Source organism: Athene noctua, chromosome 8 (assembly GCF_965140245.1).
Source record: "Athene noctua chromosome 8, bAthNoc1.hap1.1, whole genome shotgun sequence".
Taxonomy (NCBI): Eukaryota; Metazoa; Chordata; class Aves; order Strigiformes; family Strigidae; genus Athene; species Athene noctua.
Window position 1 is genome coordinate 19044086 of NC_134044.1, and position 20426 is coordinate 19064511.

The window sequence follows — 20426 nt, forward strand, 5'->3', positions numbered from 1 at the left end:
GCTTATTCCAGCCCTAGGAGGGGAGCCCTGGGAATGATTCTCAGGGTGGAGACTGACAGCTCCTTCTGGTCTCATTGAGGACGGGGCTGATGTGTGTGTTGGTGGCTGTAGCCCTGTCTGACTTCCTCTCATTTCAGGGGATTTGGTTTACTTACTCATTCTGTGCCAGTATGCTGTTCATCATGTGATGTAGCTCTGGCATGGGTGATGCATCTCAGAGCTATGACGTAGCCATTCCTGCCACAGAGAATGCGATCCTGAAGGTTTAACGCATTTTCTCCTTTTGTGCATTGTTGAGCCTGTCTTTTACCAACTAGTCAGGGACGCTTGGCCACAGACAGGTCTCTGCTAAAAGCCCATATCTCACCAAGGCTCTCTTCTCTTCCAGGTGATTCCGATGCTTCCCAAGCTGCTCTGTGAGGAGTTATGCAGTCTCAATCCCATGCGAGATAGACTGACGTTCTCTGTGATGTGGAAGGTGACTCCAGAAGGCAAGGTACCTCAAGTAGCAGGCTGTCATCCTGCTAATCAGTCCTCCCTCGGTGGCCAGCCCCTACTCCTGCAAACAGAGTGGTAAAAATGCCATCCCAGGCAGATAGCAAAGGACTTGGTGAACAATACTGGAGGATCTAGGACTGCCCCTGTATCTTGTCTTACTTGATGAGATACTGTGGAACTTCCAGTTGGAATAATCTCACAACATGGTGGGGAAAGGAAGAATATTTGTATAAATCTCAGGAATGGAGAATTTCCTGCTCCTTGCCAGGTCACCCATCCCTTTAATGTCTTATCTCCAGCAGCAATTCAGAGCTAATACTTTGGGTGAGACAAGATGTTCCCTTGATTCCAGTCCTGCCTTGTGCTCATAAGCAGTTGTGCAGTGCAGTGGATGCAGGCAATATCCCTCTGTGGCCTCTCTGGTAAAGACTATTTCATTCTTCTTCAGATCTACAAATTGCACCGATCCAAATAAAGCGTGATAGCTCTTCAGCAAGGGCACAGCTCCATCCTCTGCATGTGTTATTTCCAGGGAGCAGTTGTGGAGGCTGTCTGTCAGTGCAGCGAGCTGCCTTCAGCTGCCTGACAGCTGTCCTCAGGCCTTAATTTCTTTCCCCGTTCCTCTCCCACACTCTTTGCAACCCTAACAATCTCCTCTTTGGTGATCCCAGGGTCCCCTCGCTGATCGAGGAGGGCTAAAGACTGACACTACTAGAGGATCCTCTGATCTATTGCTAAGTACACTTTTTGTATTCAGAATTAACTTCTTTTTAACCAGGGTTGTGCTCATGCACAACTCTCTCTGTGGTGAGTATTTCTTGTGCCAATTTGGTGATTTTTCACAAAGATTAATTTTACTTTCTTATTATTGTCCATGTTGCTCTAAAGGATACTGAATTTTATTTTGTACTTTAGCAAAATATCATTGCAGTCCAATATCTGTGTTTCTCCAGCGAGTCCTTGCTCTGGCACTGCGGTGGATTTCATTTGCTTGTTGTGAAAAGGGTTCCACTTCCTATAGCGACAGCATGATTACTCATGAGACCTTCTAATAGTAGCTCCTTGGTGGGCCTTTTATTGACTCTGAGTGGTCTTTGAACAACTAATGGTCAAGTCTTAATTAAAATAAGCCTTTAATTAAATCTTGTCTCTTGTGCCCTGCAATATATATATATGTTATTTGCTTTTCAAACCTTGTTCAGACCAACCCTGTCTGACCAGTGAGAAAATAGAGGAGCTGCAGCATCTGCCTTATGCCTGCTCAGGGAGCTGATCTCTGGAGGAGCAGTGATCTGGGCCATGACCATGCTGCCCCTTGGAAAGCAGACTACCTACAGCCATCTCAGCAAACTGGTTTCTCTGAGGAGGCCTTGCAGAACTGCAGTCTTAATCAAGGTCACTTGATTTGAATATCAGGTGAAGGCCAGAGAAGAATTTACTCCTTCCAGGAGGAAAAGTGATTGTAGGGCTTTTGCCTAGCAGGGCATTCTTGTAAGAGCTTATCTCTCAGTTGGGACAGAATGTGTCTCCTGTATTTCTAGGTGTTACTATAGCCTAATCTCAGTGTAAACAGGATCACATGCTCTCCCAGACTCTGCTGGGTGAAAGGGAGGTGAGTCAAAGGCCCCACCACAGCCTTTGAACCTCAGCTGGTGATGGAGAGCCTTGAGAACACTGGCATTGAGGGCAGGACATTCCTCAGCAAGGGATGCATGAGGCCAAAGAGCACTTCATTGCACCCAGTGTGCACAGCAGTATCGTAGCCTTGAGCTTGCAAAGCAGAGCTCAACAGCCCTGCTGGAGGTGAGAGCTGCTCTGAGCTCCCACTGTTCCAAAGCAAGTCTGGAGCTAATGCAGCTCCCAAGGAAAAGCCATGCAGATTCCTCACTTGAATGTGACTACTGATAAGTTATTGGGATTTTTAATTCTTGTTTCTTTTAGAAAAATAATGCCAATTTAGGCCTTTCTGGGAGACAGGCACTTTTTTGTTTCTATTGCTTTTGGGTTCTGGAGTTTTTCTAGTTTTCATTGAGAGTAACAAAATGTGGCCTGAGCAGCACTCCACACAGCTCCATGGACTCCAGCAGGATAGTGTGACATGATGTATCTAAATGACTTTCCAAGGACAGAGGCGTTAACCATGTTGTTCATCTGTGCTGTTCTTCAGAAGCAGAGCTGGGCGTTTATAGGAACGATGTAGCATGTTCTTGTTGGGATGCAGTCAACAGAAAGATATTTGAAAACAAACGATGCAACTCTTACTGGCTGCTGATGTTTGAAGCGCAGCCCTGCTGGTTCCTTCTATCAGTGAGAAAGAAAAATTGCTTCAGTCTGAAACAACCTATACAAGCAATGTGTCTTCCAGGTTCAAAACTGTTGTCGTCAGCCAGGTTGTGATACGGACACTGCCTTGCATGGAGAAAGTCCTCAGCCGCCTCCATAGCTATGTCACACCGTCAAAGAGACCTGTACCACCAAGGACTCTGCTAACAGGAGGGTTAGAGCTGAGCCACGCTGACATCACATCACGTGCTGGGGATTACAGATTTTTCTCAAAAGCAGCCAGAGCTGGGGGAAGCCTTAACCCTAGAAATGTCTCAGATACTGGTACTCTCTCTGGAGTGTGGGTGCATCAGGTTTGCTGTGTGAGGGAGACCTTGCACACCAGTCTTTTGGGCTACTCATTGTAATCTCCAAGTCCTAGCATGCAACCCCCAAATGTTACTCCTCTGCACTGCTTTGCCCATCCATCAGCCACTGGTATATGGGCCAGCCAGCCTTGCGTGGCTTTCCCTGCAGAAGTGGAGCTTGCCCATTAGTCTGGTGGGGTTTCCAAAGCAGGGAAGCAAGGCCGTGGTTACCCAAAGTCCCCTTGGATGGCCGCTGAAGGCAGAAATGGAGGGCGTTTCCAGGCAATACTTAGGACAATGGGTAGAGTTAAGTTAGCCTGCTACAGCAAGGCTGAGAGTGGCAGCTCTGCTCACTACACACAAAGATTACTGGACTGCATTGGACAAGATACGTTCAAACTCCATTCCTTGCCTACGTGACATCTGTTTAAGGCATCCAGGTAGTCTTCGTGAGAAGGTGTTTATTGGGTACATTAATAAGAGATCTCTCAGGGTTCTCACTGTCCAGTTTACACCTGTTAGAGCCATTGCAAGAATGGAAATTGGACACTTTGCATCACGCTGCTTGGTTGCCTTTCAGAGACCAAGAACAAAAAAAGGAATTGAGGAAACAGAGAAATGAAAAAAGTTTAATATCTGCTAGTAATGGGCTGCTTGTCCTGATGCTTTTCCCTGAATGTGACCTGCCTGAGATTTGACATTCTAGTTATATTCTGGGGGCCCAATACACTGCTTCTCTCATCTTAAAAGGAAGTGAGCAGAGTTCTGAAATATTTGGGCTTTTCTAAGCAAGCTGAAAAATGATGTTTTGTTGAAAGCTTCAAGTTCAGACAACAGTGGAAATCTGGTTTGTTGCCTCTTGCAAGGGACAGAGAGAGCTCTTGGAAGCCAGTGTCAGAAAGGACCATGTAGCCTCAGAGCTGACTTTAACCTTGGGACTGAGGAAAGTGCTTCTCTTCAGAATTACCCTTCTGGTTTGTGCCTAGTCCTTAACCCTTTTCAGCACAGAAGTACGTGATGGAATTGACTCACCTACTTCATAAAACAAAATGAAAGTACTTTCCAAACACAAAATATTTAATGTGGGATAATATAACAGTGAGGGACAGAATGGATAGTGACCTTCAATGCAGAAATTAATAGCTGGAGAAGAAGGAATGAGCAGGGAAATAGAGGTAACATCTGAAAACATTTGAACAGTAAGTTTAAAGAGCTAGAGGGTTTGTAGAAGTGCTCAACTGAAATGAAGGCTGCTCAGTCTTGCTCTCAGATCATCTCAAAAAGGAACACCACCCTTTTGGTGCCTGAGTACCATCCAGGTCTTACTGAAATCTGAAGTATCTCTATTGCCAACCAGCTAGTAGTCTTAAACTTGCTGGAAGTGGATCATTCAGAAGAGCAGTGCAGCCTCCTCCACACCAGAGATAGTCCTGGCTTAATATAAGGAGTTTTTTCGGGTCCAGCAGATTTCATCAGATGTCACTGACCTACCGGATATGGATCCCCCATCAGCACAAGAAGCTGAACCATATTTAAGTTTTATCACTTGCTGTATCTCAGATATTAGGACACTTTCTAATTAGAAATTAGCCTAAATGTCCTGTGACTTTCAGAGCTCTGAGGTGCTGAGTTATACTGCACGTATGTTCTGTGGGGCATAAGGGAGAGAGGCAACAAAGGTATCTTGGGGATCAATCCTCTCCTGTTAAGAAGAGGGTTTGCCTTTCTGAAGCAGTGTCCTTGATGAGTCTGTCATAGAGAGAGCTGGCTGTTCTCCCCAGACACCATCACTTGCAGAATTTAGCATGTTCTGTTGTGCTGATGAAGGGGTAAGGTGGCACTTGTAGCTAAGGCAGAATTACAATTCTCCATTCATTCTCTGAGCACTTGTGCTTTGAATGGTTTATCACAGACTGCATCCATCTCCAGAGCCCTCATGCCAATGCTCTTGACTCCTCTGAAGAGCCTTCTGCCCCTTTGTCCCTCTATGCTTTCTCACTGGCTTGATGAGCTTTTGGATGCTGTTACATATCTCAGCTGAAAATAGATTTTCCTTTCTGCTTCAAGAAATAATTCTGAATTGCTACTTCTACATTGGTATTCTGTTACGGAGTTTAAAATGGGAATGGCTTCTGGTTTAAAATAAAATAATTTTATAGCTGATTTATATATTATTTTCCTCTAGATTCCCAAACAGTTTGGAAAGGTTCCTGGCTCAAGTTTGTGCCTAGGACCATAGGCATGATCAGAGAAACAAGGGGTTAGTGACTGGCCGTCTCTCCTCCAGACCCACCAAAGTCCTTCTCAGGCACTTTCACAAGTGCTAGTCAGACACTGGGGTTTCTGCAGTGCTCCTGAAAACAAGAGTATTTTAAGGCCAGCCCCTTGTGCCCTGCTGGCCACACTTCAATTAAAGAGGTGGAATTCAATCTGCTGTGTTTTAGATAGGAAATCCTTTCCTGCATGTGTTTATCTGCCTATTGCCACTCCTGCACCTGTGTATTGTGCATATACACATTACTAGACACTGAAGAACGTATATGGGCAAAAAGCCTCAGCATGAGAAGATCTTCACTTGAAGATCACAGTCAGTGATGATGTCTGGTGTCATTCCTTCCAGTGTTTGTACAACTTGTCAAGCTTTTGTGCACTGGAAGAATAAGTTCTCAGATCAATTTACACTTTCCAATTTTGCAGATCCTTGATGAATGGTTTGGGCGGACAGTCATGTGCTCCTGTGTGAAGCTAAGCTATGACCATGCACAGAGTATGATTGAAAACCCTGGGAAGGTGTTCTCGCCTGAAGAACTACCTCCTGTCTCCCCACAACACTCAATAGCCGAGATCCAGCAAGCTGTGCTGAACCTGCATCGAATTGCGCAGCGCCTCCGCAAACAGCGCTTCATCGATGGTGCTCTGCGCTTAGACCAGGTGAGTTAAGTTCAGCCCCTGTAAGGGGCTCCCACTCCACTGAAGCAATTTCATGTTGTACTCCCTAAGAATTTCCCGATTAGTCAAAGAACTCAAAGGGGATAGTCAATGCTGGAATAGAAAGGCAGCTTTTTGTGTCAGTCTTCTTAAGAGCAGCATCAAATCATGTACCAGAAGCACTAAATAAAGTAGGATGAAAAGAAAAAAAGTTTCTGTTTTGTAAGCAGTGATCCATCTTTCAACATTTTTCAAAATTCTAAAACCCTGGTGGACTGGGTAAGTAACTCATACAGTGTAACAAATCATGACGGTGCCATTCATTATCAAGCAGTTCAGATATCCTTAGTGCACATCTCACTGTGAAAGTCTTATTCTCCAAATTTATTTCTGTGCTTGCAACATTCATATTTTCCACAACTTTCATAAGAGTTCTCTGCACAGTGAAAATGACTGTATGTTATCTAAGCTAACGCTTATAAGTGTTGGGTGTGTTTCAGAGAAATAAATGCTAGTGAGGAGGTTTTCTGTCTGGTGTGATTTAAATAATCTTATATCAATTGTGGTATGTGTAATTTCTATTTTACAAGTAGATCCAGATATTTTAGACCATCACAGCATAAAACACTTTTGCATTTGAAGTTCAACTGCTCTGAGGTGGCTTCTGACAGTTTTTGTGGATAGGAGGTTCCAGTAATTTATAGAACCCAGTGGCCTTCCTGAGCAGGAGACAAAATAATCTCTTAATTAAGATTTATTGTTTTATTTTGCAAAATGAGCATGAGTCAACATAAGGATATTGCTGAGAGAGAAGCTAGCATACCGAGATACGTAAACAGGACTATTGTATGTAAGAGGTATGTTGTAACCCTTCCATTTTACTCAGAATTGCAATGTTGTCTCCAGTTGCAGGAAAGTCTAATTTTAGAGAAATCATTGCAGAGCAACGAGAGCAAGGAGTGTTTGTAATCTCTGACTTTCTCTGACAGAGCACATGGCTTAGTCTGGCGAAGCTGCTGTGAAGAAGAGGCAATGTGCTTTTCCCCATGTCTAAGATGGACTGGATGAGATTCTTGAGTTTCAGTAGAAGGGGTTGGAGTTATACTTTAGAATAAACTTTCTGGTGTAGGCATTGTGGTGTCCGAGGCTATCTTGCCTACATCTGTTGTAGGAAGACTTGGAGCACTGGTTAGGCACACATAAGTGAATCTGGAGCAAGAGTATTTGCTCAAGGTCCCTCCTTGCCTAAAGGAAATAATCATTCTTAAAATGATATTCAAATAATTTTTGGAAATCAGACTCCCACTTTGAAGTCATACAGAGTTTTCTTAAACCTCTTTTGGAACAGTGGCTTCCCTCTTTGAGGTTTGTCATACAGTGGCTAATAAGCTGGGCTTTTGTTCCCAAGCACACTCTGAATGCTAGAGAAACATAAAAAAAAATCTAACCTTTGCACTTGATGAGCTAACTGGGAAGCCTTGGAGATGTCTGGATTGGAACTACAGTTGGCAGTGACTGGGAGCTGTGCCCCAGGAAGGTCACCAGCTGCATTCTACAAGTCACACTTACAGTGTAGTGCTGAGTGGTCACTGTATGTGCCTGAGTTGGGTACCTGTTATCAAACTAACCTCAGGAAAATATGTTTTAAAACAGCTGTGGCATTTTCAATGGGAGGATTTGGCCAGGGAAGCATCCTGTTCCAGTGATACCCCATTAAAGATTTAGCAGTGTTTTGTTTTCTTCTGCACTGCTAGAGGAGCCATTAAAGAGAACGTATTGGAGCATCATATGTGAGTTTGGGCTTAAAAGCCACTGCTAAGGGCACCAGAGAGGGCTGATTCCTACTCAGTCTAGTTCCTAGACTCACAAGTGGCACTTTATGCTGCACAGAGTTTCTCTCCCTTAGCAAGAGTGTCAGAGCGAAAGTAATGGTCTTTGAGAAGGAAGTGTATTTTAGTTCAAGGGACACTTTCTCCATACTTACTCTTTTTAAGTACTGTCTTGATGTTTGTATTTTGATAAAGTACACCCTCCCGAGCACATGGAGAAAGTGGTTACTGTAAGGCCTGGGTACAAACAGTATGTGAGGGATGGGTGTGTGGACGTGGCCAGCGGCGTATGGCTGGACAAAGCAATCTGTAGCTTTTAACAGAAGGAGATAAGTCCCTCTGCCTTTGCTTCCCCAATTCCCTGAGTTCTCATGGACACAGTTGTGTGCTGGGTCCAACTTGCAGCCCCGAGCAAGTGAGCAAGGGTGGGTCTGAATGGGAAACACACCTTTCTAATCACTGGACCTCTCACTGATTTCCTGTTGAGTAATGTAAATCCTGAACAATGGAAAACAAACTTCAGCAGGAAACTAGGGGCAATGAATTATCAGATTCCAAATAAATATGTGAGCAAAGGAAATGATCATCCCACAATCTTAAGGAAGGGGGTGGCTGGGCATGGGTGACTCCTGTGCTTTTTTTTTCCAAGGGATGTGAGCCCTCTTCCTATACATTGCATTATGTTGGAGAGCTTCCACCTTGGGGTCACTCCTGATTGAACAGTGATGACTTTTTTTTCCTCACTTCCAGCCTGCCATTTTTCAGTCTGACATGGTCTTGTGCTTTTTGTTAGTATTAAGAAAACCATGGGGGAAAGAATCTCCCATCCTGATTTGCCACTGGCTGTGGTGGCCTTGGGTTGGTGCTCTCCCTGTCTGCCTCAGTTTCCTCTTTGGAATGATATTGATCTCCCCCATAGTATCTGTATAATTTAGGGTTTATTCCCCAAAACTAAGAACATCTTTCAGATTAAGCCATTCAAGGTGATATATTTATAATAGCAGAAATACTGGTTGGCCAGGGAACTCTCTGTGCCTGACATAAGATGGCTCCAGTAAGATGCAACAGTGTCAGGCTGGCCATGCCATTGTGAGGGGAATGTTTTCTCTTTGAATGTCACTGCTGAATTTTTATGATGTGGTGTGAGAGTGTCATCTCCTTGCCCATGGTTTTATCTTTTAGCGGTAATTTTAGAAGCAGAAATTTCTGTAGCTCAATGGACGAAGAATATATGTATTTTTTTAATAACGTGGGAATGATATGTCTGAGTCACACAGAAGACCTTGAGACAGATTACAGAGATAACACACAGTCTTGAAAGCTTAGGATTTGTGGATTCAGAATCAGTACATATGTGTCTCTTTGGGGCTGTGTAATTTTGAATTCCTGCCTCAGTTTGCTCCTGGCCATGGCAGCCTACATATCTGCCACTCTCTCCCCTCCCAGTTCCTTTTATGCCTCTGCAGAGGTCTGTAGGGGAATTCTGCTGCCTTGGACCTTGGGTCTGAGGACCTTCTTTGCAACCAGAGCAACACATCTGTCACTCCGTGGGATCTTGCTGTCCTCATAGGCCCCTTCTGTTTTTTTTTTCCGTAGGATATGGTTTCCTGTGCTGCCTGCCAGTTTCCTAGCTCCAGAAGGCAGCTGAGCACTGAATTTTAGAGGTTTAAAGCCTTTGCATCTTCAGCAGCTAAGGAGCTTATGAAACTTTGTCCACACAGACAGAGATTAATGTATTTCTTTTCCTTCTCATTTGGAGCTGCAGCTTTTAGATGTAAAGGCAGGAGGTGCCTTGCACTGTGACTTGAGAAAAAATGTTCATATATTTACAATATTGTCTTTGCCTCCACACTGCCTCCTTCCTGCCCAGGACCATGAAATGCCACCCCTGTGCTGTCCTCTCACAGCTCGTGGTGCACCCACACTATAAATTGGGAGCAGGGATCTGACCTGCTTTAAAAACCAAAGTGAGCACAACCCACAGCTTTCCTTTTTTTTCCTGGCCAGGTTACTTTGAAGCTGGATCACTTCCCCAAACCACAGCTTTTAGAAACACTAGCCAGAGAATCAGATAGAAACTTGCTTTCAACAAAAAAATCAAGTTTGCAGAAAAGCTCCTTAGCTTCAGCCTGCCTAGAGGAGACCTACTGATAAATGGTTCTCTTTTTGGCCTCAGCAGTTTATAAATGAATCATAAGGACAGATGTCTACAAGAAGACAGGTTAAAAAGGATTTCCGTGCATATTTAAAATGAGAATACCCCGGGATGTTGATCTGTCTCTATGACAACTGTCTGTGATCTGAGCGGTGACTTTTGTTGTGCTGGTGATTCTGCCTTTGCCAGCACACTTACACCTGGCTGCCCAAAACGTTGGCATTGTCCAAAGTTCATTGTGAGAACAACCTAAAGTGCATTTCTGTTACACCAGTTAATGGTGTTGAATTGTTTGCTAGAATAGCTTCTCTCCTTGTTTTCTGTGTAACAGACATTCAGCTTTGCAGGTGTGTGTGAAAAGGGAAGGAAAAAAAAAGGGTAAAAATGGCAAAGATGAGAACTTTTAAATGCAAATTTAAGAGTTGAATTGCTAGTGAGACAGTCTAGCTTCTGCTTGCTCCCAGACTGTGTGCCACGCCGCGGTCTTGTCATCTCAGCAAGGGTTGATTTTCCATGTGGGTCTCTATTGCTTTGAGTAACTTAAAGATACTAAAAATTGTATTGTTGTAGCTCTGTATCACACTGGAGACCTTGCCTACGGTCCTGTCCATGAGTGCTGGGGATAAAAAAAAAATAAGTGAACTTTGAGAATAGCTTTATTTAATTAAGGTTGGTGAGAGTCCTGAAGTATTACAGTATTTCTGCTGCAGGAAACATAGGAAAACAAGCACAAAGACCCCAAACACCAGAATGTGTGCAGAATACCAGCTCCAAAACACCCAGATCTATGGCACACTGGATATTTAACCAGCTCTGTGTAGTTTTTGAACCTCTCAGAACTGACTCTGCCTACCTAATGCAGACAGCTTTGAGAAGTTGACTCAATCTATTCACACATGGAAAAGGAGGAGAAAGAAGGACATTGTATGTGCAGGATGTGACACTGTATGTTGGGAGATTTCATATTTAGTTGTGGCTAATGGGATAGGACAGAAACACATATTTTTAAACAGTTACTCCAGCTAATGCCATTTAATTAGAAATCTCAAGAGCCACAGATTAATTACTATCACCATTAAAATTTTCCAATATGAATAACTGCTGGACATAATTATGGAAAATTGTTTTGTCATATTTCCTGCCTCATATCTGTATAGTAAGCATTCAGGTCTTCTTGCTACGTGGAAGTGATAAATATTTATACTCTGGGTGAACAGTCATTGTGCACAAAATACAATATATTATTATACGGATGGAAGGCACTTTGGGTTGGAAGAACTGTTTAGGTGGGACAGCAAAGGGCTATAATATTGTATAGACCTCAGTTAACTGAATATGCCTATGTTTTCCCTAACAGCATGATCTGAATTTATGTCTTACAATGCTGTTGTGGCAGGAAAGGCCATCCTGGCTTGAGTACTCCCTAGTGTGATGCTTAGATTTTCTAGCCCTGGCTGCTGTATGTGCTACCCCTGCACACTCTCAGTGCATGCACCTTTCTGGGGAGGAGTAAAAGGCTTTCCTCCAACCCCAGACTCTTGGCCGCATCTCTCTGGGGAGCATTGCTTTGTTTGTTGGATTTTTGTCCAGTCTCAAAGAGAAAGTCCTGGTGCTCATCACTTAGGATGTGACAGTGGTATCAGATTCACCCCCAGTTTGTTTCCCTTAGAGTAGGTTGAGGTGTGTACCTGCTTTGGCACTTGCTTTGGCCCAAAAGAAAATCCAAAAGACCCATTTACAAAATCCTGAAAACTGCCGTGATACCTCCCTAAAGAGGCCGTTACAGCAACAGTGCATGAACATGACAACAGAGGCAGGGTGGGCTGTATGTATGGTGCAGTAAGATAAATGGAAATGCAGACTGACAAGGAGCTTTCACTATTCACTTCCTATCACAATTCCACCATTGTCTGCTCCTTCTCTTTGATGTCTGGTTAAAGAGACATCACTGATACCCAGAATGGGGACAGCAGGTGCTATATGATCATTATGGACAGTTGCTTACGCTGTGTGATACATAAGGCAGCTGGGGGAATGTTGGATGTATTTGGAGATTAATTTCCTTTGGGGATTTTATGTCTTTTGCATAGCCCCAGTTAATACGTCAAAATGAGCATCTTGGGCCACAGCTTTCTACTGGGGGATACTGCTCTTCCCCGCAGGAATAATCGAAATGCATTTGCAAAGGTGCGTTAGTGAAGTAGGAATGATTTTCAAAATGTCTTTCCAACAATACCACAGGGAACATGGTACTTTGCAGGCAAATATGAAATGTCATCATTGTCGTCAGGAAGAGCTAATGGCTCAGATCGGGCAGTTTGCACACACGCCGAGGATGCGCGCAGGAAGGAGGCGTTGCGGGGTTGTGTTATGGAGGAGGTCTGTGTTGGCTGAGCATCTTTCTGCTTGCATGGAGATGTTTGCGTTGCCAGTAGGTTTTAAAATATTTTGATTAAATTAGGATTTTGAGTGGAAAGCCCTACGAATCTAATCTTTTGCCCTGGGATTTTAATGAAGTCCTCCCAGGGGTGTGAGTAGGATTGATGTCGTCGCACATGTCCTGCAGTTCCCTGATCGTTCTTTTAGAGCTGAGCAGCTGTGTCCCAGCAGGAGCAGGTGGTGAAGTGGTCGAGCTGGCTCTGGCAGGAGGGGGGAGTCGGACACTGGAGCACAGGGCTCGGCTGTAGAGCATCGTGCTGGGAGCCACCGCAGCCAGATGTCTGGGCAAACACAGCCAGGAAGGAGCTCCCCACACAGTGGTGCTCTGGCATTAATTTACCATCAGTAATGCAAGAGTGGGTTATGACTTTATTCTTCCTGGAGTAAGTATTCCAGCCGCTAGCTCAGATATTCAAGTTCGCCAGTCATGTACAAGTGTTTTTCTTCTAAACAAACACAGCTTAACCCTTGAATTTTATTAAATCTACCATAGATCCGCAAGTTCAGAAACTTCTCAAAACAAAAAGGGTCTTAGGCTTTAATTTTGAGATGCTGTTTGGCATAGCAACAGCTTCTTTCATCTGTGAGCCTCACAGCAAGTATCAGAGGGGAGGCCAGCTCCATCCTTACAGGCAATGTGAACGGCATGAAGAAGGGAAGCAGTTGCCTGAGCTCACGCAGTGAGTCAGTGGCAGAGCTGGCAGGACAGCCTTTTTCTGATTCTCAGGCCAAATCCAGTGCCGTAGGCCAGCACTGACCGTACTCTTCCTCTCACGTTTATTACTGACACCTATTGAATAAGAATTGGTGCTTTTTTGTTTCTGCTGTTTATTGTGGGGTCTTTTAAGGTCAGGATTTTTTTATCCGAGTTTTCTCAGCAGGTAATTCTGATGGTGCAAAGCAGAGAAACAAGGCACATCAGCATGAAGGGCTGAACTGTGGCCACCATGTCTCTGCAATGCAGAAGCAATCAGTGTGTTTCACAAGTGGTCTCTCTCCCCAGTCCTTTCAGTTCTCAGGTTTTGTTTACATGTGCCAGGACCAAGCCAGTGGGCTGCTATCCCATGGAAGTCTTTCTTGCTTGCACAGGACAGGGTTGCAGTGGTCAGTACTTTGTCATACCTTCCAAATTGCTTGACTTTTTCTATCTATTGAATCCAGTCCGTGATCAGCTGTTGTAGAATTGGGGTGAGCTGGCAGTCATCATATGCTGACCTGCGGGTAGGGCTGAAGGTGTTTGCAGGTACTCCAAATTCACACATGAAGTAGACATCTCTTGGTTTCCTGGTCTAGCTGGACATGGATGAGTCTTGCCCATGCCTGTGTGACAGGCAGCCTGGAGTCACTTACTCATAGGGACCTCAGTGCCAAATAACATCTTTAGGGCAATGAGAGGGCCTCTGTGGCAGATAGAGGCTTAGTGTTGTGGAATGTGTCCCAAATGGGAAGCTGATAGCTAAGGTGAACAGAGAATTCAGTGCTTGATCCAGCTGAGCAGGCCACTCACTGGTATTTTTGAGGTTGGTAGGGAGAGAAGTAGTGGCTTCTGCTGGTTATATTGAAAGAGGTTCAGGATGGAAAAACTGGTTCTCAATGAAGCAGAAACAAACTGGTTCTTCAGTGTTTCTGATAGCAAGACAGATAAAACCAAGGAAAACATGTGTTTGCATAGAGGTGCATATGGGGTGAGTGCTGGGAGGAAATTCTTTCACATTTTCTGCAGAGGAAACAATCCTTGTTCTGAGAGTCTTGCCCTTCAGTTGATGGTGTTTTTCTTCCCTGGCGATGAGCAGACGTCATCAGAAAGTCTTTTGTTTCAGATTCTGTTTATCACGTATTTGAACAGAGTCTTGACAAGGGTTTTTTTCAGGTATTAATTATAGCTGACTGCATGGCTAATCCATCATTCTCTTTAGATGGAGTCACTGGGTGTTGAGTGATGTAACTTCAAATGTGATCAGTCTGCCATAGGTGAAGATGTAGCAGCTCTTTTGTCAGAGCCAGTTCTGTTTCACCTAACAGTAAATGGGAGAAAGGCTAATTGTATAATGACAAAAGACAACATTTGGAAGGAGATGAAAGATTCAGACGTTGCAGTTCTGTGATTTCTCATTTCAATTCCAAAATGAGAGGAGAAAAAATTCTTGCTTTCCATGACCACAGCTCATTTTATCAGGTGTCTCTGGGCATGATCACTCCTGAGTCCTGGGATGTTTTATCTTTTCTCATCCATACCATATGGATGCTGAAGTACAAAGAAGCTCAGAAAGCACCTGTGGTTTCCACAGCCATCTGAAATGAGGCTACACGAGTCTTAGCCAAGATACCAGCAGCTGACCTGAGGATGGAGCTGATCTTGCCCCCTCTGAGGAAGCCAGCGCCTGCTGAAGTCCACTTTCAGGTTTATCTTTAAACATTCCAAGTCCAAGCCCATGTGTCCTGAAATAATATGCTCTGCTAAAGTTTGCAGTGATTCATTGGGAGTACATTTTGTTGAGCAACCTCTTGATTTTGTTTTGAAAGCAAGTGGTTTTGAATCTGTCTTTAGCAGTCTAGATCATTTACCTTGCCCTTCTCAACATTTTCATATGGCAATAAGGAAGTTGTCAAGCGTACAGGCATAATTCAGAATGTAGATTTCCCCTGAATAAGTAATTGCGTAAAATGGGAACATGAAGCGTGACATCTCAGATAAGGTTGTTGGTCCACGTTGCGCTTGTTTCTGAGATTTGTCCATGTTTGAGATTTGAGAAAGACCTCCTCCCTGAGTGGGCTCCTTCCTTGTGCAGTGCTGTGTTCAGTTGTGGGAGACTCCTTGTTGCTTCCTGCTTCCATCTTGAGGCATAAATGCCCATCTCTCCCCAACGATACATGTTCACAAGTTGTTGCATTGTCAACACCTTAAAATCTGACAGGACTATTTAACTTGCCCTCTGAAGGGAATGCCTTCTCCAGTTTGGATCCAGGCTGGTAGCAGATAAATTGCATTTGTGCTAATTAGTTACCAACCAGGGTGGTGACAGTCTATTGCCCATCTGTGATGGGTTACCATTAAATTGATGGTCACTTGAAAACTAAGCAAGAGGCAGTGAGAAAGTAGCCTCAAAAGCTTGTTGAACTACAGTGGTTTGAGAGACTTCAGAGGTCTGAAAGAAACCAGCCATGCAAAGTCACTGTGAAGGGGGTTTTGAGGGTAATTCCTTTAACTGGACTTGAAAAACTGGGTTTTGTCACATAAATACAAACTAGCCAAACAGTCACTATTGTTTTGTTTTTTTAGAAAAAGTCTAACCTGAATACAACAAGATTTAATTTGTGCCTTCCTTGACAATTGAGGTAAACTGGCTGCGTCGTGGGTTTGATCCCTCTGATCCTGCTGACCTTGGGGACTGCGGAGCTGGAGCTTGTTGGGTGTCTCATGGCAATGCTGGGACCAGCACTCCAACTGAGAAATACTCAGTCCCATGAATCAACAAGAGGTTCTGCATTAGCCTCAATTTCAAGGTCTCTCTTTTAATCTCAAGAATCTCCTTGCTTTTCCAAGAAGAAATCTCATTGATCCAGCTAGCACTTTACTTCTGATTAGCATGTTAGAGTAGAACCTGACCCACAGTACTAGGAAATAAAATGCTTAAATAGCTAAAATGGGATTTTTTAAGAAAATGCAATTTATTGAATAATTTGTCAGTGATGTGTTTAGCAGGTATAGAAGACAGAATGAACTAAAACAGGCTTTGGCATTTTGGAAAGTGAGTCATTTTTTCTGTTGCATCAGGTATAAACTTTTCCCTTCTCATGTATGTATGGTTGAAATTACTTTGAGGTTTTGAATTTTCACTTCAGCTCTCTGTTTTTTATTATTTTCAAACATTACTGAAAGTGATGGTTGATAGTCTTTAATACTGTGCTTGCATTGCCTTGCTCATGAGTTGTTTTGGGTTTGTTTATTTTAAATAAGGCAGTGGACAACATATAGGTGGTTAAATGAGCAGGGGGGTTACTGGTTTCTCATGTTTAAGTAGGAGTAAGAGGTAGCTGTATTGATGGATCCATAACCATCATGGTGCCAAGGGGTGCTGCTATTAAATAACCTTTATGCAGGGGACCAACCTTGAAATCCTTGTGCAGTGTGGTCATCTCTTCTCAAATTCTCAAGCATTTGTACAGGCTCCTTGAAATTGGTTTGAAGACCATGAACATGGTGCTGTTGCAACCAGCTGAGATAGCAAATGGATGTATCTTTTCTTAAAAGAGTGCAAAGCAGTATTAAACCCTCTGAGGTTCTCCATGATGCAGGAATGCTGTTACTCAGTGTCCCAGGAGTTTTAAGATAAAGTCTAGAGTAGACAGTGAATACTGAGAGAGGCCAGATAGAAACATGGTAACTAAATGGAGTTTCCATAGGTCAGGCCCAGGACAGAAGCCAGTTGGTCTCCACATGTCAGGACCAACAAGATGTTGTACATGCGTCTTGGAATGAAGAAATCGAGCAGGTGGGTGTGTGTTAAACCTGCCCTTGCGTGCCCCCTTTGTAAGGAGAAATGGCTGCTCCTCAGGGGGAACTTGATGACCTTCTTTCTTTTGAGTTCAGAGCTACCATCTGTAGCTGAGCACTACATGGGGATTTATCCTAACCCCCAAGCAGTTGGGCAAAGTGACATCATCTGTGCTTCATGCCCTCAGGAAAATCGTTGGAAGGCAGGCAGCTTCTACAACTGACTTCTTTGGGCTGGTGGGTTTCTTGCACAGCTTTGGCTTGGTGTGCTGCCAGGCCTGGTTCTTCCTTGCTCTTGCTGTCTGGTAGGTCTGTAGCTTGCTTTGGACCCAGCACTGAGGATCGGTGATTTTGCTGCAAGTACCCTTTGTAATAGTGGTGGCATAGCAATGGGTACAAAATAAATTCAGAGGAGGAAGACTTGCTGAAAAGAGCTTAAATAGCCAAGATATAGGTGCACCACAGGCATTTCTCCCAACTGTCATTAATTTTCATTTTGAAAGAGTTATGTTTGGGGAGGGGTTTTTTGTTTGTCTGAAATAAAAAAAATCTTCCCTTCCTTCATGAAGCTGCTGCTCTATCTACCTTGTTTCATTAGAAACTGGCTTGATCTTCAGTCTTGGCAGATCCCATGAGAGTCTATGGGACCTATGAGAAGGGTCCAAAGCAATTCTTTGGTATGAGAGGGTGGCATTTCACAGCTTGCTGAATGTCAGCTGTGACAGTGCGATGCCTGAGGTGTGCTGTGTCAAGGCTTGAGCAGAGTTATGGCATCCTGGAAATGTAAAGCTGGGAAGGGCTCTAGGAGATGATCCTTTCCTTTTCCTGGCAATAGCAGGAGCTCAGCTGGCAGTGATCCTGTGCCATGTTTGTTGTTGCTTTGTCATTGATCATTTGAAGCTGCTGGGCCCTGTGTAGTCGGAACAAGTTCCTCCTGAGGTTGTCTCCATGACTTTCACCCACCCAACTGTGCAGATACAAAGTATGTGGAAGAAGTTTACTGTTGGGCCTGTCCCTCATGTGTCCCTGATTAGTCATTGCCTGGAATCTGAAATACCAAAGGTTTGCAGAAACCTTGCAAGGAACTCGGCCAAGCGTGCCAAGGTCCTCTGGGGTAGAGTTCAGCAGTCTGAAGGGTCACCTGATTACATCAAGGTAGTCATGCAAAGTGACTCACATGAGGTTATCTTTAATGTCATCAAGTGTTTCTTCTCATTGCAGCTGACAAGACAACCTGCTGGCTGCCGTTGTAACGGGGTTTTACTTGATGTGGCTGCAGTGTTGTGTGGTGCAGACAAATGCCGGGGTGCAAGATGCCCTCTAGTACAGTCAGGTCAGCATAGCTTGGTGCTCCCACCCCTGGTGGCATTGCCCCCACGCCGGGGTGAGCGGCACGGTTGGGCCATAACCGGAGTGGGCAAAGCCTAGCACGGACCTCTGCTCTTTAGCTTTAAGTGGGGATTTCAGCCTTAGGTTGGATTTATGGAAAGTAGTGTGAGGTTTGGTTTAGGGAAGAAAAAAAAATAGTCCTTTCAAAAAGCAATTTGTTTCTGCTTTCTGTGAGCAAGGCTTCCAAACGGACTCGGTCAGTTCTGCAGTGTGATCAACAGGACTGGAAAAAAATACCAAGTGAAGTAACACAGTGGCTGTGGTAAACATGAACTGAGGCCTTGGAAGTAGCTAATGGCATACCACAAAAGAGTCTCCTTTCACCCACCACAGGCTGTGCCAGCAGCAAGCGCTGCCAGTGCTGGCGTCTAGCAGAGGAAAGCATCATTTGGCTCCCTTTTGGATTTCATTACTCTTCCTGCACTCCCTCCTGCTCACAGCAAAAGCCTTTCCAGTTGTAAAGAAGTGAATTAACTCCCTTCGTGTCAGTGATGGATGAGGCGCTTTCTCCCTCTTCAAAGAGGCAAGCCATGCTGGTGAATGTGGGCCAGTGGAGTTGAAAAGTCCAAGCGGAACAGGAGAGCCCGTGGGGTGACCCAGCTGTCAGGCACGACACCCTGGGGACGGCTCCTGCCAGTGCCCTGCGAGCAGGGAACAAAAGCCACTCTCAGCGCGCTCGCCTGGCCTTGAGGCTCATTTTTTTTGTGTCCTGCTTTCAATGGACTTGGGCACATCCCTTAACACACTGCAGCCTTGTGCGGGGTTCAAAGGCTTTCAGAGGGGGCTTCTCTGCCCTGCACAAAGGAGGGTTAGCACGCTGGTACTTGGAAGATCTCCTTTCAGGCGTCCATGGCTAATCATATTAAAGGTGACCTCGTGGGCAGCGCTTTCCATTGTTGCCATATGTTTTGTCCAGTGCTTGAGTGATGTTGTGCATTGGAATGTATTCATGCGTTGTCTAATTTAATCACCAGGCTTAATCCCCTCTCCTGTTCTACACCCTTAGAATTTACTGGCTCCTTTCTAGCCTCCCATGCATTGTCTGGGTCTCCTTCACAAACTAATACCAATGCCTGGAGATATATTTATTTATTTGTTTACTTGCAGAGTGTATTTAAAAAAATAAGCTCAACAACAAACCCAGTAACCTCTCCAAAGGGTGAGCGAGCACAGTGGATGCTCTAGGAGGCTGATCCTTTATCCCTGTAATATTTCTCTTCCAGCTTTTCCATAGAGAAATTAAGGATTAGGCTCATGGGTTTAAAAAAACAAAACAAAATACTACGAATGGAAAAATGACTGAGAAAGCGGTGTGTCTCCTTTTAATATTGTTGGAATAAATAACTAATAAGAACTTGACTGTCTCTGTAAAATATGGTGTTGGTTTCTGCCTTTAAAACTTGCCGCTTTGGTATGGACAACTCCAGTTCCAGGACTGACTGGACAAAATTAACCCAACAAAGCCCCAAGTCCATCAAGTTTGGAAACTGGAAAGTCTGATTTATGCAAAACTACTGCAAAAAAATAGAGAACTCTGCACAAGAGCTGCCATGCTCTGCAGAAGCCAGGCATTTCTAGGGAGCGGTGCTTTACAGACTCTCTTTTAAGGATAGTTTCTAAAGCTTTTTCTAAGACTTCCCTGCCCCAGCCAACTCTGCCTCGTGGAGGGGTATGTTAAGAATGGGAATTAGAGATTCAGTTGCGCTGTGACTTGCTTTAGGAATGGATGGGGTCAGTCCTGGAAAGGGAAGGCAATGATGAGACTTTAGGATGATACATGATCAGGTTGCTAGTATGCTGAACTCCCAGGGGCAGGAAACCTTTTAATTTCCTTACGCTTGCTGAGGCAGATTATTAAATAAATACTTCATGCTTTGGTTCAGCTCTTAGATTCTCCTTCTCCACATATGGTGTGCTGGTACCCACAACTCTAAACAGTGGACTACATCCCGGATGTCTTTGAAACCTTAAACATAGCTTGTACCAATTTAACTGAATTACAGCTTTGAGTTTCCCTTTGTGTGTGTGTGTGCCTGCACACATGAGTTTCTTGTAGCTGAGGT

General features: G+C 44.2%; 1 protein-coding gene across 3 annotated transcripts in view; it reads left to right on the forward strand.

Moving 5' to 3' along the window:
- The window catches only part of DIS3L2 (DIS3 like 3'-5' exoribonuclease 2), a 193938-nt gene that overhangs the window by 121995 nt on the left and 51517 nt on the right, over positions 1 to 20426 (forward strand). For all 3 annotated transcript variants that reach the window (XR_012634103.1, XM_074912793.1, XM_074912794.1), the window contains 2 exons: positions 389 to 496; positions 5826 to 6059. Coding sequence is in view for 2 of the 3 variants with exons in the window: in XM_074912793.1 (XP_074768894.1) it covers positions 389 to 496; positions 5826 to 6059 (342 nt within the window). In the remaining variant the exon portion in view is untranslated. The remainder of the gene's footprint in view (positions 1 to 388; positions 497 to 5825; positions 6060 to 20426) is intronic.